Source organism: Pocillopora damicornis, chromosome 14, assembly GCF_964200805.1.
Source record: "Pocillopora damicornis chromosome 14, jaPocDami1.2, whole genome shotgun sequence".
NCBI lineage: Eukaryota > Metazoa > Cnidaria > Anthozoa > Scleractinia > Pocilloporidae > Pocillopora > Pocillopora damicornis.
In genome coordinates, this window is record NC_142683.1 from 8,078,768 (window position 1) to 8,097,500 (window position 18,733).

General features: G+C 39.2%; 1 protein-coding gene across 1 annotated transcript; it reads left to right on the plus strand.

Annotated features, from left to right (window-relative positions):
- The first annotated feature begins 5,395 nt into the window (after positions 1-5,395).
- LOC113672886 (uncharacterized) lies at positions 5,396-12,847 on the plus strand. The gene is made up of 3 exons (XM_089193871.1): positions 5,396-7,644; positions 11,093-12,186; positions 12,650-12,847. Exons 1-3 carry the CDS (start codon positions 5,649-5,651, stop codon positions 12,845-12,847), a joined length of 3,288 nt encoding a protein of 1,095 aa, XP_089049997.1. The 5' UTR covers positions 5,396-5,648.
- The last annotated feature ends 5,886 nt before the right edge of the window (positions 12,848-18,733 follow it).

Sequence of the window (18,733 nt, forward strand, 5' to 3'; positions counted from 1 at the left end):
CCTGAGTAAGAATTGGGTTGAAGGACAAATTTGGATGGCACACACTTCATTAAGTCAGTATGTACTGTCAAATTTATCTGCCATCAGTTTGTTGATTTCCTGTGGATGTGCATCTTTTATGTATACAATATGAATAACTAATAACATGATTTCTCATATGATAAGCACTTGTAAATTTTTCAAATACTTTAAACTGCACACACTCTATGAGCTCATCATTTATTGTTTGTGAAAACTTTACTTGTGCTTATTTAGAATACCAAAGTACACTTAAATTAACTTAACTTAGACTTTGTTGAGTTTTTATGAAGACAGCTCAATGGAACTGACATTTGTTACGTTTATAGTTAAAAATTAGAGTTACTTAATGTGGATTAGATAACCATCAGGTATCCTTGGAGACCCAGGGCTCTAATCACATCTGTAGACCACTTAAAAGTACAGACTGAACAGATCAGTTCCAAACTGTCACAGTCATTCTGAATTTTGATTGGTACCAGAAGTTCAATCTTGTTCTGGCAAATGAGAGTGAAGCAGGTCTCACAAGTCCTTTTGTGTGCTCAAGTGATACATGAAGTTCAGTTGCTTACCATGTTTGTTTTGTACTTTTTTGTATGGTAGATTAGCACTTTGGATGATGATGCGAAGTTGACCATTTGCATGATGATATCAAGTTCACCTATTCATTTCTCCACATAACTTAAATTTGGTAGACTCACTGAAATGAAATTACAATTTCAATAATAAGAAAACTTGAAAGCTTCTAGTGGTTTTAAAGAATATGATACCATCATGCACTTGCCTGTACATTGAACTCTGCTGTGTTTAAGTTATGTCTCTGATTTCTGTTCCTGGTGACACTCTATCTCTATTGAACTTTCTGTTAAATAAAACCTCCAGGTCAAACTGTAAATCTTATTGGGTTAAAAATTATTAGCAACGTTAATGTAATGTTACTTCAGAGTACTTAACATATAATTCATTAAAATATTGCTTGTGTTCGGATCTTGTAATGCACTATTTTTTTCCCTAGATTCTTCCATTTGCAACCTCATATCTACCTACCTACGTACCTACGTGCAAAATTGCACGATGACGTTGACCTTTTCGGAAATGCTCGGATTACAACCGATCGCTCTGAAATTCCGGCTGTAGCAAGCAAACATTCTACGCCAATCACATGGCGAGTTTTAGCTCCGAACTATCAAACGTGACCTCGGGAGCCCGATCCGAAAATCACTTGCGTACGATTTCAATCTGCGATAATGGCGTCCGATGCGAAACGCTAGAGATACAGCGTAGCTAAGGCTTTATAGATGATTTTTGACGATGGAGGTGAGCATGGTGGTATCTCTGGTGGTGAGGAATCCGAATTAGACAGTTCAAATTTTGATGATATTTTATGCTAATTAATATTAGTTTGAAAGCATTCGGTGAGGTTGTTTCCTTTTTCTTGGAGAGGAAACATGCATTTCAGGAAAGCTTATTTACTGCTGTTTCAAGTGAGGTATAGCTTATTTCCCTTGTGTAAATACTTGGTGAGGAATAAATTTTTCAGTAATCTGGGTCAATTTTTATGGTTTTGGGGTACAGTTTGGAAAACAATTCTAATTAATTCTGTATTTGTTCTTTTTCAGCCAGAGTCTCTGGATGTCTTGCCCATAAGATAAGGAATATTTATCTTCGAAATGTTTCCTTGTAACTCCAATCCATTCAGGCCCAGGCTGTTTCTAAGTCAGAAGTTGTACGATAATTTATGCAAATTGTATACCATTTTCTTAGCATGATTTAAAATCCATTGATTTTTGGAAGCAAAATTTATTTTTTTCTGAAAAGCTAATTTTATCCTCTTTCAAATGAGATATAGCACTAATCACTAGTGTAAATACTGTTGACAAAAAAATAAAAAGAAAAAAGGTTGCCATCATTTGTCATTTTTTTGTCTGCTATAGAGAGCTACGGAAGATTATGCTGATGTTTTTTGAGTTCCCAAAATCCTCAGGTTACATGTGCAACCTTTGTTGTCAAAATGAGACCTCCATAACAAAGTTTGGCCAAAAACTCTCATCTTCAGAACGAACATTTCAGGACTTTTGTATGCTAGTTATCTTGTGTTATTGATGAACAGGATCAATATTGCAAACTATCTAATGGTAATCAGATATTAGCTTCTCTAATAGCAACCCAATGAGACACCAGACACTAAAAAGCTGCTCAATTTCGTAAGCCACTAATGTACGCATTGCGGACCTATTTTTCGAATGAACCAACTTTGGCGTAAGAAACTTTTTTCAATGTTTTTGACCATCCGGCGCTATTCATGTGCAATACACGTCTAACCTACGGAATTTGTACTGCATTGTGTTCATTGTACCATGACGAATCAACCGATTTTGGTCCAAGTAAATTAGGTCAATGATTTAAAACATCGGTACTCCTGTATGGTACAAGTCTTTGAACGCTACCTACGGAATCTTTATTTAAATGTATTGTTCCAAGACCCTCGAAGCAACCGATTCTGGTGTAAGAAACTTTTGTCAATGTCTTTAACCATTCGGCGCTATTCATGTGCAATACACGTCTTAGAACGCTACTTACGGAATCTTTATGTAATTATGTTTATTGTTCCGAGACCCTCGAGTCAACCGACTTTTGGCGCAAGAAAATTATTTCGATATTTTATCGCTACTCATGCGCTATACAAGTCTCTGAACGCTACCTCCGGAGTCTTTATATTTATTAGTATAAAAATGGCAAGTTCAGCCGTTAGTATACACATTCACAGACTTTTAGTAAAGACAAATTCTCGATAGATTTTTCTACGATCACGATGGGAGAAGCTCAACCTCGACGAAGCAGACGTTTGGTAGGCCGCCTTCCAGAAATTAGCAAAACATTCGACTAGTGTTTTATTTGCCTTGAGAAAATGGAACTGTGTTTTCCCGTGGTAGTGCGATTGCCATGTTGCCAAAACTTCTACCAAAGACAAGAGCTAGACAGGTGGCTAAACACCAACAACAGCTGTCCTCTCTGTAGAGCGGTAATTGAAGTTGAGCAAAACATGCCAGAAACAAGGTTAATAACAAAAAGTGAACTTAAACTTCCTGAGAGGAGTAGAGCCTATATCTCCTCCCTTTAGAATGCCCCACTATAGGGCTACTCTGAGTTCTCTCTATGGGTCAGCAATGAGGCACGATTCCTACGTGGTGAAATAGATGCGACATAAGTTCTTTCAAGCATTTCATTGGCAATTTGTTTGAGCAGTTAAAGTCTAACTGGCATGGAATCTCCATTCCTCCGCGCAGCTGCTCACAATGTCGTCTGCGACCGATCACTTCAATGCTGATTTCTCCTCAACGTGCGAGAAAATACCACGCTATTCGGGAGAACTCGCGAGGCAAATGACTTCCCTCGTTAAATGACTGCGTGGCTACCAAGCAAGCGTTTTGCATCATTCTCCTGCGCTTTATTTGCGATCAAATTCCATCGTTTCATTTGAGCTGTGGGCTTTAGCAATATTGAACACAACTGTCGTCAGTCACAAGGAATAGCGAAATCGATTAAAGAGAAGCGTTTAAAAGGTATTTTCAGAGTTGATTAACTTATTAATGTGGCTGCATTTACACAACATTAGATTTCGTCAACTTTACTGTGAACATATGCGAACGAAAGACCAACTATTTTTTAACAAGAGTTTTTTTTTTTTTCCAAAATCATGTTTGAAAGTTGGGGATGCGGCTTATACACGAGTTTTTTTTCAGTTTTTATACACGAGCATAGGTTGATGAGTACAGTTTTGGAGTTCTTTTCTGTGAGATTTAAATCTGGGAACAACCAGAACCTGATACGCGTGACGAGCAGGTTGTCATGGTGAAAAATCGAACTCTGTGAGCTTTCATCCGGAGATGTCTGGAACGAGCTCCTGAAGCGAGGCCCAGCAGGGAAGACGATATCGGTGAACTGGAACAACCAACGTTAGATTAGTTTTGACATGATCTGCCCTTTTATTCACACTTGCAATCGACAAAGGAAGCGGCACGCAAACCTAAGATCTATAATGGCCTGTTTAAACGGCTTTTTCATGGCACAAGTGCCAAAATAATATCTAATCTCATTTTTCAGTAGTTGCAGTTTTTAGTTTGTCGGAAGTGTGTGCCCTTTTGAGTATACATGTGTGTCTGATCGCCACGACCATCTGCCGTCAGTTTTTTAGGTTGAGTCACCGTTAGTTCTTTCCCTAAGGTCATTTAGGTATAAAAAAGGGACTAGATTTTTTTTTTCGAGTATTCAGCGGCTCCTAATAATAAAATATAGTCACAGTCTCCATACTGTTTTCACATTTTTTTGTGTGAAATGTCAAATGCAACAAAAATTTGACATGTGTAAGACGTTTAAAAAGCATTTAAAGTGCAAGTAAAAAAATCTAATTCCTCCGATAGCGTTTACAGAGCTTTTAAATTCAAGTCATTGAAGCCTACATTAAATCTCACGCATGTGCTTTAAGCCTAAACCGTAATTTATGACTTAACTCGAACTATTCCAACCGTTTTAATGCTGATCTGCGACAAAATGCCCCAGCAATGAGACTTTAATATGATCAATTAGCAGTTTTTCTGTCAAGTGCATTCCGGCTACGTATAAACTCTAGACTGAGTGGAAAATGCAGTCTGTAGACCACACACTGGGTATGAATTGTAGTCTTTTGAAGAAAAATGTCTAATCACACAATGATGTGATAGATTAGGGAATGATAATTAATATCCTGCTGATTAGCCATCAGACATAATTGAGATTATATAGCCGATGTTTTTGTGTTTCTACTGGGATTGATTCTTTCCGTTTCGAACGTCGTTAGAAAGAACATAGAAAGACCTGATTAACCTGTGATTTACAGGTAACCTCAGTGCTAAGATCATATGTTACGCTATTATGTACATTTAAATCCGGTATAGATAAATTGTCTATAAACAGCAATAGCTTGAAAGTACAGTTACATTCCGGCCACAATCAAAAGAAATACGTTTTTAAGTAGAAACTGTTTGCAGTGCGATCAAGATAGAAATCAAACGTAGTAGGATACCTTTCAATTTATCTTTGAATTTCTCTACCTCCTCTCCTCGAAACAGAAGATACGCTTCAGACTTCCTGTTTTCCCAGAAGGGATGAATGATTGACATATTGTAGAAATTTAGCATAATACATTTCCTAAGGTGCTCAAAAGGAGAATTTATTTAATAATCAAGAGCTTTATCACTTGGTGATCATTTCTTTTATTCTCGTCACCTTGATGTGTAAATCAAGTGCGACATTGTGAGGAGAAATTTGATGTAAGTCCCTCTTAGGGATTGAAGACCTCCCCTCCCTAACCGCAGAAATACGAGTCACATTCCACGCTGTCTCGGAAAGGAAGAATGTTTGGTTTTCGAAGGAGAGATTTTGATAACAAGGTGTAACTCTTGCACATCACGAATGACAAATGTAACGCAACTGAGTGTTTCTTCAATCAGAAAATAAAAAGGTTTATGAACATGACTTGCCTCCGGAAACTTTTTTTGGGATAAAGCAACTCGTGATTATTTTCTACAACATATAAACTGAAACAAACATCGGCAAAATGAACTGTTTATTTACCGTGACAGCTGAAATCAATGAGCCTGCTTATGCAAATTTATGACCTTAAAATTGTCAATGCGTTTGTTGTTTTGCTCACACAGTTCAAGTCGAGCGTAGCAGAATCTAGAGGTTTTCTATTTGTGTTATTTAAAATGGGTAATAAAGCATCCATTCGTGGTGCAGTAACAACAGCTTATCAAGCTGATCGTGACGACAGTTCTGATTTGTTTGATTTGGTAAGGTATTTGAGTGCCGAATCAAGAAAAGCCGCTCTGGAAACAAAAATTAAAGATGGCGACGACCTTGCCACTTCTCTCATCATCGCTGCTCGTGATGGAAAACTGGATTTTGTGAAGGTTCTTTTACGTTATGAAGCAAACATCGAGGCCCGTGGAACGATTAAGATTGACGGAGAAGTTATAGAGGGTTGTACAGCTTTGTGGGTCGCTGCTGCTAAAGGTCATTTTGATGTTGTGAGACTCTTGATCGAACAAAACGCCGAAGTCGACGGCAGAACATCGAGTAATTCGACTCCGTTGAGAGCTGCTGCCTTCGAAGGACACCTTGATATTGTGCGCTGTTTGGTTGAGAACGGGGCCGACGTAAATGCGCGCAATTATTTCAATAGTACTCCTCTGATGGTAACATGTTACAAGGGCCACCTGGATGTTGCTTCCTATCTTGTCAAACACGGCGCAAACATAAATCTACAAGACAACCATGGACGCTCTTGTCTTCATGATGCTTCGAAAGAGGGTCATGTTCAATTAGCTTGTGAGTTGCTTGCTTTAGGAGCAAAACAAACACAAAATCTTAACCGTTTAACACCACTTCTTGAAGCCAGTAATAATTGTAAAATTGAAATGGTGGAGTGGTTCATCAACCGACCAGAATGTTCAAAGGAAGAAAGAATTGATGCCCTTGAGATTCTTGGAGCCACCATTGCTAATGAATCTAAAGCTTATGACATCAAAAAAGCGTTTAGTTTCATGAAGCAAGGAATGGAGGAGAGGTACGAGGACCCGTCATATCCTTTGCTCAAAAAGAAAATGGAACCAGTGGAGGCTTATCAAAATAGAACAGAGAGTCAAACTCTTGAGGAACTTTCTCTCTTAGAAGGTGATGATCATGCTATCCAGATGGAGGGACTCATGATTAGAGAGAGAATCTTGGGAACTGACAATACAATACTACGGTACCCGATACGTTACCGAGGAGCTGTCCTTGCTGATTGTAAGAAATACGAACTCTGTATTGGTTTGTGGACACGAGCGATGGAGATAGCTTTGAATTGTAATGTTCAAATAACAATGGATCTTGAAAGCTTTACAGATGTTATTGCAGAAATGGTGCAGAGTGGTCACAGTTTGAGTTCACAAACTATCGAGAACATTTTTGAAAAACTTATCGATGGAAAAAGGAAACTGTCTGAAAAGTTGAAGAGTGGAGAATTGGAAGAAGAGCAAAAAAATGAGGCGCAAGAGACGTTGCTTTTTAATGCTCTATATCTCTTGGTGATGTACACCAAAGTTCAAGTCTCCGCGGAAATGAAAAATGGCAACATGATTGATCTTCTTCAAAGATTTCTGTGTTTAGAACTTCGCACCCGTGATGGAAATACACTTTTGCACTTGGCTGTATGGCATAAGACTCCTGTTCGTAAAGACGCTTTTTTGCAACGTGTATGCAAGCTTCCCTGTGTTGAGACCATGAAGCTAATTTTACATGCAGGGTGTGATGTGAATTCCGTTAATGCCCAAGGAAACACTCCTCTTCATTTAGCCGTTACTTTCGCACCAGGACCTGAACAAGTAGAAAGTTTGAAAGAAATGCTGGAGTTGTTGTTACATCAAGGCGCAGATACAAAGCTTGTTGACAAGAACGGTCAAACAGTTATGGACTGCTGCGAGACTGACGATGCCCGATGCATCCTGTCTGCGAAAGGAAGACTAGGTGCCATAAACATCGAGACCAGAAAGGTACGAAAGGTGCGATTTTTAACGTTTTGTATATTTTCCTTACATTATCATGGTAAGGCATATTGAAATGTGAGAATACTTGATTCCTATTTCCATAGGATCTTGTGTTGATTATGTTTCGTTACGCCTGGTAACCTCTCTCATCTTTCTATGAATAACAAGAGGCGACACGACTGTTGTGTGCTTTTCATTGTTTACTTAACATGGAGAGTTAAGGAGATTAAGAGTTTGGAACAAGTTGATGCCGTGACAAATTGAAAATACTAAAATCGTCGGATGAAATGCGTGGACTAACGTAAGTCACGAATAAACCCAGAATGATGGTAACCATCCAACTCCGCCGAATAATAAACGCATACCTCGGGCGTTGTACACATTTCCGGTTACAAAATTCGTCAAATTTTAACGCTGTGATTCAAATCTTTCTCTGCCTGCACGAGCCAAATTCTCCCATTTTCCATTCTCATGTCAAGCTTCGCCACACAGTCGCTCAATAAATATTTGCATTTGAACGCGATGATCTTTGATAAGAAACCTCTTAAGTTTTCTGACCCGGAACGATGTACCACAGAAGGTATTTCATGGACTGCAAGTTTTCGACTTCTTAAAACTAAAGATATGTGGCAGTGACTTTCTCAACTTTTTTTTGGTCAGGAAAGTATGGTTTTCTCTTTCACTAAAGTGATCTACTGATAGATCGCATCGCCAATGTTTACATAAGATAATTGAATTAATTAGCCGAATTAAATTAATCAGCCAATGAACTTTAACTGTTCCCATGGTTGTTCTTTTCATCAGCGGGTTAACCATCAGGCCTGAGTTAAAATGTTTATATATTTGTTTATATATTTGTTTATATATTTTCCTTTTTTTTCACCTGATTCTGTCTCTCTTGGGTAATCAGTCCTATTTGGGCTGTTGTTATCTGTAGGCAGAACCTTTCCTTTTTTTTCACCTGATTCTGTCTCTCTTGGGTATTCAGTCCTATTTGGGCTGTTGTTATCTGTAGGCAGAACCTTTCCTTTTTTTCACCTGATTCTGTCTCTCTTGGGTAGTCAGTCCTATTTGGGCTGTTGTTATCTGAAGGCAGAACCTTTCCTTTTTTTTCACCTGATTCTGTCTCGCTTGGGTTGTCAGTCCTATTTGGGCTGTTGTTATCTGTAGGCAGAACATTTCCTTTTTTTCACCTGATTCTGTCTCTCTTGGGTATTCAGTCCTATTTGGGCTGTTGTTATCTGTAGGCAGAACCTTTCCTTTTTTTTTTCACCTGATTCTGTCTCTCTTGGGTAGTCAGTCCTATTTGGGCTGTTGTTATCTGTAGGCAGAACCTTTCCTTTTTTTTTTCACCTGATTCTGTCTCTCTTGGGTAGTCAGTCCTATTTGGGCTGTTGTTATCTGTAGGCAGAACCTTTCCTTTTTTTCACCTGATTCTGTCTCTCTTGGGTAGTCAGTCCTATTTGGGCTGTTGTTATCTGACGGCAGAACCTTTCCTTTTTTTTCACCTGATTCTGTCTCGCTTGGGTAGTCAGTCCTGTTTGGGCTGTTGTTATCTGTAGGCAGAACCTTTCCTTTTTTTTTTTTTTTACCTGGTTCTGTCTCTCTCTTGGGTAGTCAGTCCTATTTGGGCTGTTGTTATCTGAAGGCAGAACCTTTCCTTTTTTTTCACCTGATTCTGTCTCTCTTGGGTAGTCAGTCCTATTTGGGCTGTTGTTATCTGTAGGCAGAACCTTTCCTTTTTTTTCACCTGATTCTGTCTCTCTTAGGTATTCAATCCTATTTGGGCTGTTGTTATCTGAAGACAGAACCTTTCCTTTTTTTACCTGATTCTGTCTCTCTTGGGTAGTCAATCCTATTTGGGCTGTTGTTATCTGAAGGCAGAACCTTTGCTTTTTTTTTTCACCTGATTCTCTCTCTCTTGAGTGGTCAGTTCTATCTTGGTCCGTCCTATTTGTTGTACATTTGCCGAATGTACAACAAAAATATAATATGATATTATCAAGATTATAAACTGCTTGAAGCTTAAATTTCTAGGGCAACTTGCTACAATAGAATCATCACAATAGGAGTTAGTTTAAAATGAATCATAATTCGTGTGCAGGATAAACTTATGGGTCCTTATGACGTCCAAACATCTGAGAAATCAATGGTTTGAACTCGCACGTAGCATGTTCTGTAACGGGTCAAAGAGCTGAATACTCCTGATATAGCAATAGTTTAAATTGTATGAATAGAGTCCGTTAGCTAGTCCTTAAAATAACAAGAAGAATTCATACATATTTGAGTAGAGACGTCAGTGGTTTTCAGGGGGTCCACTGTGTAACGTTGTGGCTTTGTACAGCAACAAACGGGTCTTGTAAACATAAACAAACGATACTTTTAATCCATAAGTCGGTTCACTGAAGACTCGAGTACAAGATCGCGAGCACATGTAAAATCTGGCATCCTATTGGATAACAACTATCACGTGACGTTACACACTGGAGAATTGGCAAACCAAAAATCTATGAAATTATTCATTATGAAAGTGGCCTTAGATAAATAAGTAAAAAGTTATTTTAAAAGTATCCATTAAAAGCGTATTTAAGTTCCTATTTCAACTTAAGCATGGCATAGGTCTTTTAATTCTGTTGAACTTAATTAAAGCAAATCATGTAAAAACTATAATTTAATGAAGTCCAAAATGATTTAGTTCCTAAGTCTTTTAATATACTAGTTATAGTTCTCACTAGAGCTGCCCCCGCCCTACAGTACCATTTTCTATTTTTTTTTTTTTTGAGTTGGGCTTGTTGTTTACAGTTGTGTAATTTTTCTGTTATGCTGTTACGAAATTGCGGCTCAGTACTTTGGTGTTAGTAATTTTGGATCTCAAAATACTACAAGTGTACAAAATGTAGTTTTGGGAAGTGCTTGGGGTTTTTTTTTTTTCTTTTGCTGTGTGGTTTAACTTAGGATTTGTTTGTTCTTCACGATCAAGAAGAAGCAGAATGTAGGGACTTGGGTGAGTTTTAACATTGGAATGTTATAGGTGGCATTGGAGAACAATTAATAGACAGCATTGAAGAATAATTTATTATTATATAGTTATTAGACACAAAATTATACCTTAAGAGGGCCTACATTCTCTCTTCTCCAGTCTTCCTCTATACTAGGACAAATCTCGTGTCAAAGACGCCGATCCTAAAAGTCCTCGCGCGCGTGTATTTTTACTGGCAGCCCATGACCATTTGCGGGAAAAACGTTGATACCTTGCAGCCGTGCAAGCGATCAAATCGAGATTTTTTCTGGTTATGATCTACCGAAAATACCCACATTCTCTCTTCTCCAGTCTTCCTCTATATTACACGGGGAGTCCTAAGGTGCCTCCTCGGGTTTTTGGCCCTCTGGGGCCAAAAACCCTGCGGGGGCAAATTTTACCCAGAGAGGCTTTTGGCTTTTGGCTTTTCGGTCCACGCTCTGTGAGACAAGCTGAAAAATGCCTTGTTCTATTTTCATTATCTAAGGAATATTTAGAGAGTTGACACAGCAGCTGGAAAACGTTCAAGAGCAACCAAGAAACAGAGATGGAGAAATGAGGGATATGATGCAGCAGTTGATAAATGTCCGTAGGCAACTACAAGAGAGAGATGGACAACTATCAGGAAAAGATCGCCAACTAACAGAGAGAGATGAAGAACTGAGGGGGAAGACACAGCAATTGACAAATACTCAAGGGCAACTAAAAGAGAAAGATAAACAACTGAGAGAGAAGACACAGCAGTTGACAAACGTCGAAGGGCAACTACAAGAGAGAGATGGACAACTGAGGCAGATAAGAAATCAGTTGACAGATGTCCGGAGGCATTTACAAGAAAGAGATGGACAAGTTAATGAGATAACAAATCAGTTGACAAATGTCCGAGGGCAACTACAAGAAAAAAATGAAGAATTTACTTCTTTGGAAAGACTGCTGAGGGCCAAACAGCTCGAAATAGACGAACGGAAGAGGTCTCTTTCAGCAGCTCAAATGGCGCTAAATGAACGTTCACGCCGTCAGACTCCTAATTGGCTTATTCCACGCGATCAGATTCAGCTGACGGACAAATGCCTTGGAAAGGGAGGCTGGGGAAGTGTTATCGAAGGCAAATACTGTGGCTGTGCTGTCGCCGTCAAACAGATACACGAGTTGATACTTTCTGATCACAACCGTAGATTGTTTGAGCGAGAGATGAGCATTGCCGCCAGATGCCGCCATCCTTGTTTGCTGCAGTTCATTGGGGCAACAAACGATGAAGGAAGTCCTTTGTTTGTAACAGAGCTCATGGAATCTAGTTTACGAGCACTTTTAGAACAGCGGCCTCTTTCTTCACTTGAAGTGTCTGTCGTTTCTCTGGATGTGGCTCGAGCATTAAACTACCTCCATTCACAGAAACCATCCCCCATCATTCACCGCGACATCAGCAGTGCCAATGTGCTACTGTGGCGGCAAGCTGACCAATGGCGAGGCAAAGTGTCAGATTATGGCACGGCTAATGTTTTGCAACATACTATGACAGTTGGTCCAGGTGCTATGATATACAGTGCACCTGAAGCGCATACTAAACATCAAACCGTCAAGGTATGTCTGAAATTTGAATACTGGAGTTCTATTTCTCAATTGTTTGATTGTGATTGCTATGAAGTTTATTCATGATAAGATTGAAAATCAATCTGTGAAGAGCTCGGAACAAAAAGTCTCTTCTGATCTCTGACTATAGTTGAACCTTTGTCCTTGGTAAACTGGACGGGTGTTTTATGCAATATCAGTCTGTAGGGAATATGCCGCCGGACAGATCATGAAAAACTTAACTTGAACCAGCTGAGAGAAGTCGAACCTATTTCTCTCCCTTCATTGGGCTAAAATGAGTGAAATGCTTGCATAGAAATGAGGCAACGTTCCTCTGACGTAAGCAGACTGCTAAAACAAAAACAAAAAAATAAAAGAAAGGAAAGGAAACGAGAAATAAAAATATAGCAATTTAAACTAGCTGGCACGTTCATGCATTGTCAACTTTTCATTGTTATTCTCTTTTCGAGCTTAGGTTGATGTGTACAGTTTTGGAGTTCTCCTCTGTGAGATTTGCATCCGAGAACTACCGGATCCTGACAGGCGCGACGAGCAAGTTGCCAGGGTGACAAACGGCGTGCTTAGAGCTCTCATTCGGGGATGCCTGCAACAAGATGCTGATATGAGACCAAGTATGGAAGACATCGTTGGTGAACTCGAACTACCAATGTAAGATTTGTTTTGAAAAGAAACATAATAACCTTTGATCTAAAATGGCCTGTGTAAACTGGCTTTTTCTTGGCTCAGTGTGAATATGCTATAATGTATAAGACTTGCTTTTGGGATGCTGAAAGTTTCATTAGCTTAAATTAAATCAAAGTTGAACCAGCTCCGATTTTCGTGTTGCTGCCTCTTCATGACCATCCAATTATGGAGTCAGTCAAAGAATTTAAGGAATTTATCTTCAGTTTGAAACAGGTTATTTTCAAAAAGAAAACAACAACAAAACAAAAAAAAAACGCATGTAACTATCAGTTCTGCAATTGTTAGTTACGCAATGTGTTCGGTACATGATAAGTCCGGCATCAGAATTAAACTAAGCTGTTAAAAAGTCTAAATCCTTTGCAAGCTAGGCGAGAAGAATAGCCTAGGTGTTCAAGACATTAGGTGATGATCAAAGAAAGACATTTAAAACTTCCTCAAACTATACGCATGTTAACTTAAGTTAGGGAATTTTCGTTTTTACAACGTGATAACACTTGTTTTGGCCCACATTAAGGAGTCTGATTATCATTTATAGCTTTGCAATCCTTACGAACAGGAAATTTTGGCTAAGTTGTTGATGTTATCGATAGGGGCTAGCAGGACTTTTTCTTTTTGCAATATAGAAGGCGTTAATGTGTTCGGTAGATAAGATAGCTCACCATTCCAAATTACAACAAGCATCAGCGACAAGTCGAGCGTCAACCGTGACTTGATGTCCTCGCTAATCTATCGAAAACAGAGATGCACACTTAGCTTTGTCTCCTTGAATTTAGAGATCCTCGGTCAAAGGATCTCTATCCATTTCTCATTAGTGCCGGTTTGTCGGAAGTATTTCAGGTAGGTGGCTGATCGCCACGACCAACTTCCATTAGTTTCTTAGTTAGAGTCACCGTTAGCTCGTTGCCAAACGTGATTCAAGCATAATAAACCTTATAACTCCCAAGATCTCGATGTTAATTCTCTTCTCAGGCTGCTACACATTTCCTTGTAAATTAGTTATACCAATTTGATGTTCGATCAAGATAACAACTTCTACCTGATAAGTTTGAGTATTCTCATTACCTGTTTGCTGAATAATGTGAGGATATCATAAAGAGAAGTTTCATGTTAATCACTTGTGGGAGTTACAAAGTTTGACATGGTTTTAAAATAGTTCTTTAAACCTATTTTCTAAAATCTCACGCATGATCTTTAGCGCCCCGACGACTGTTTGTGACTGAATACAGACCATTACACCCAAATAACGAGACTTTGAGATGATTTATTGGTAGTTTTTTTAAAAGCGTATTCAAAGTATAAACTGTAGACCAGGTATAATGTGCAGTCTGCAAACCATATAATGGGTATCAGTCACGGCATGGTGAAGAAAAACGTCAAACAGTAAAGTAATATGATAGATAACAGTATGATGATTAACTTCCTATCAATCAGCTGATCAAACTGAGTAGTAATAATAATTTAGCAAACGTTTCTGTGCATTGATTGGTAATTTAAATAGCTAAATACTTGTCTATCGATCTGTGTAACTATACATTCTCTCGGTGTACGATCCTTACCTAAGCCTTGGTTTTTGTGCATCTCAACCGTCTTTGGATGATTTTAGGTGGATAAGTTTGTAAAACCTGATGAAGAGGAAAGCTTAGCTGCGGGTTGAAGTCAAGGCTCGCATCGCTGGCACCAGTTGTATGTGGCGATGGACAAAACACTTGCCCCTGGTCCATGGACATGTCCGATGGACCCCCAAATGAGCCACCCAATAAATGGACTAACCCTTTTAAATCCTATTTCGAATGAATCCTATTTAAAGCACTGCTACCTATATACCTACATTGCACATACTTGTTCATTTTCTTCAGTTGGTGCTATAAAGTTCTAAAATAAAAAGTCAAACCTCAACCAGTTTGAGTCAGCCTGGGGAATAGCAATATCATTTCATCATTCAGCTTAGTTTCAGTGTTCTTTTTCAAAAAGCGATAAAAGCGGTAGCGGCGTGTCGGCTTATGCATCTTGTTGTTGTGTTTCGCTTTCGATCACCCCCGGCCGCTGTAAAATACATGAATTATTGAATCTAGAAATGGTCGATTGTAAAGAGCCTGTGGTGAACATGGTAGTTATGTACTGGAGCACGAAACAATGAATATTGTGTCTACTGGGAAAAAAAGCGAAAGCTATATATTTGATTAATATGGCACAGTCGTTAAAGGTCTAATGAATGAGTTACCAGTAATCGGATCCTTGTGTTTGCACAGAGATTTTTGGGATCGCCACGAGTCACACAATGCAACTCGCTAGAAAGAAATGTATGGTGAAAGATTGTTTCGACGTCCAAAAAAAAGTTGCAGCTCAAAAACCTTTCGAATTTTCTTAAACAAATTATTAGTTGATCCAGGGATTTCCACATGTTTTTCATATAACTTGTTTTATCATTCCCGAGATCGATAGCTCGGTGCAAACTATTCCATCTCCACTAGCAACTACTTCTCTGCTTTGAAGGGGTATTTTTTAGATATCGTAATTTGTTTATTTAAAAAAGAAATGAAAATTATCTGATCTTTGAATGCGATTTAGCCCTTTTCCTGGGTAACCGCTCGTGTGCTTTAGGTATAATCTATAGTCTTAAGGGAACTCGTGGCAAAACATGCCAGAAACAAGGTTAATAACAAAAAGTGAACTTAAACTTCCTGAGAGGAGTAGAGCCTATATCTCCTCCCTTTGGAATGCCCCACTCTAGGGCTACACTGAGCTCTCTCTATGGGTCAGCAATGAGGCACGATTCCTACGTGGTGAAATAGATGCGACATAAAAAATCTCAAACTAGCAAGAACACTCATATCAAACTTGAACCTTTTTGCAACCTCTGATAATGAACTTAGTGTACGTACTGTTAATTTTTTTATCCTTTTCTCTCAACTGTACCAGAGGGGTAAAAGGTATCATAAAGATTCGTGTATAAGGCGCACATTGTTGCTTAAGTTTTGGGCCAAAAATTGCTGGTGTGGCTTAAACACCAGACCATTGCTTCCACAGGGAGTAAACTGGCTTGTAGGGGTCATAAATTGAACTGGGAACCTTCAGTGAATAAAGATTTGGCAGAAGTGGTGGCTCCTAAAGGAGCCGTTTGTTTGCACCTTCAGGTTCTAAACCCGAATCTTGCTCGCCAGTAGTTCTTTCAAGCATTTCATCGGCATTTGTTTGAGCATTTAAAGTCTAACTGGCATGGAATCTCCATTCCTCCGCGCAGCTGCTCACAATGTCGTCTGCGACCGATCACTTCAACGCTGATTTCTCCTCAACGTGCGAGAAAATACCACGCTATTCAGGAAAACTCGCGAGGCAAATGACTTCCCTCATTAAATGACTGCGTGGCTACCAAGCAAGTGTTTTGCATCATTCTCCTGCGCTTTATTTTGCGATCAAATTCCACCGTTTCATTTGAGCTGTGGGCTTTAGCAATATTGAACACAACTGTTGCCAGTCATAGGGCATAGGGAAATCGATTAAAGAGAAGCGTTTAGAAGGTATTTTTAGTGTTGATTAACTTATTAATGTCGCTGCATATACACAACATTAGATTTCGTCAACTTTACTGTGAACATATGCGAACAAACGACCAACTATTTTTTAACAAGAGTTTTTTTTTTCCAAAATCATGTTTGAAAGTTTGGGGTGCGGCTTATACAAGAGGTTTTTTTTCAGTTTTTGTACACGAACATAGGTTAATGAGTACAGTTTTGGAGTTCTTTTCCGTGAGATTTACAGCCGGGAAAAACCAGAACCTGACACGCGTGACGAGCAAGTTGCTATGATGAAAAATCGAACACTCATCCGGAGTTGTCTGGAACGAGCTCCTGAAGCGAGGCCCAGCAGGGAAGACGATATCGGTGAACTGGAACAACCAATGTTAGATTAGTTATTCACACTTGCAATCGACAAAGGAAGCGGCACGCAAACCTAAGATCTATAATGGCCTGTTCAAACGGCTTTTTCATGGCACAAGTGCCAAAATAATATCTAATCTCATTTTTCAGTAGTTGCAGTTTTTAGTTTGTCGGAAGTGTGTGCCCTTTTGAGTATGCATGTGTGTCTGATCGCCACGACCATCTGCCGTCAGTTTTCCAGGTTGAGTCACCGTTAGTTCTTTCCCTAAGGTCATTTAGGTATCAAAAAGGGACTAGAACATTTTTTTCGAGTATTCAGCGGCTCCTGATAATAAAATATAGTCACAGTCTCCATACTGTTTTCACATTTTTTTGTGTGAAATGTCAAATGCAACAAAAATTTGACATGTGTAAGACGTTTAAAAGCATTTAAAGTGCAAGTAAAAAATCTGATTCCTCCGATAGCGTTTACACAGCTTTTAAATTCAAAAGTCATTGAAGCCTATATTAAATCTCACGCATGTGCTTTAAGCCTAAACCGTAATTTATGACTTAACTCGAACTATTCCAACCGTTTTAATGCTGATCTGCGACAAAATGCCCCAGCAATGAGACTTTAATATGATCGATTAGCAGTTTTTCTGTAAAGTGCATTCCGGCTACGTATAAACTCTAGACTAAGTGGAAAATGCAGTCTGTAGACCACACACTGGGTATGAATTGTAGTCTTTTGAAGACCAGTTGGCTTGTTAGCTCAATTGGTAGAGCGCTGCACCGGTATCGCAGAGGTCATGGGTTCAAATCCCGTACGGGCCTGGAATTTTTTTCAGGTCCTATTTACAACTACTCGTTTCAGTAGTGTTCATAGCTGCGAGGATCTCCTAATTTCATAATATCCTGCTGATTAGCCATCAGACATAATTGAGATTATATAGCCGATGTTTTTGTGTTTCTACTGGGATTACGCTATTATGTACATTTAAATCCGGTATAGATAAGTTGTCTATAAACAGCAATAGCTTGAAAGCACAGTTACATTCCGGCCACAATCAAAAGAAATACGTTTTTAAGTAGAAACTGTTTGCAGTGCGATCAAGATAGAAATCAAACGTAGTAGGATACCTTTCAATTTATCTTTGAATTTCTCTACCTCCTATCCTCGAAACAGAAGATACGCTTCAGACTTCCTGTTTTCCCAGAAGGGATGAATGATTGACATATTGTAGAAATTTAGCATAATACGGTTACAAAATTCACTATATACATTTCCTAAGGTGCTCACAAGGAGAATTTATTTAATAATCGAGAGCTTTATCACTTGGTGATCATTTCTTTTATTCTCGTCACCTTGATGTGTAACTCAAGTGCGACATTGTGAGGAGAAATTTGATGTTAGTACCTCTTAGGGGTTGAAGGGTCAATCCAACGACCGTACGACCGTACGACCGTACGACCGTATAAGGTGCTACTTTTAGCATGCGCGGCCAACTGTACCACGGGCACTATCTTAGCCATTACGTAATGGAAGGGCGAGGGAGAAGGTAATGCGCAGGCGCGATTGCGTGCGTAACTTGGATACCCCATTAGTGTGCGCCGAGAGACACCGTCAGAAGACAATAAAGTGCGCATACTCGAACGTCGAGCTGCAGTGTAGCGTACTGCAGGCACACGGTTAGCCATTGCACGAGGGCTTCACGTGAGCTAGCAGATGAAATTTGCCACCCGCATTTTTGAGCGGGAAATCAAACTGGTCAGGATGTAGTTGAACAGTAATTCTCAGTATTTTGCAATTTCTAAACAACTCGTAAGACAACAATACCGGCAGAGTTTAAACTTTGTCAACCGGAGGAAATTGTCATAATTCAAGTTCGTGGAGAGAGGGTTTTAATTGAAAATAGGCTGGATATAAAGAGACAGAGCGACCAAAGAAAGCAACAAGTAAACGGCGTAAAGCGAGTCCAGAAAATCGCGCAAGA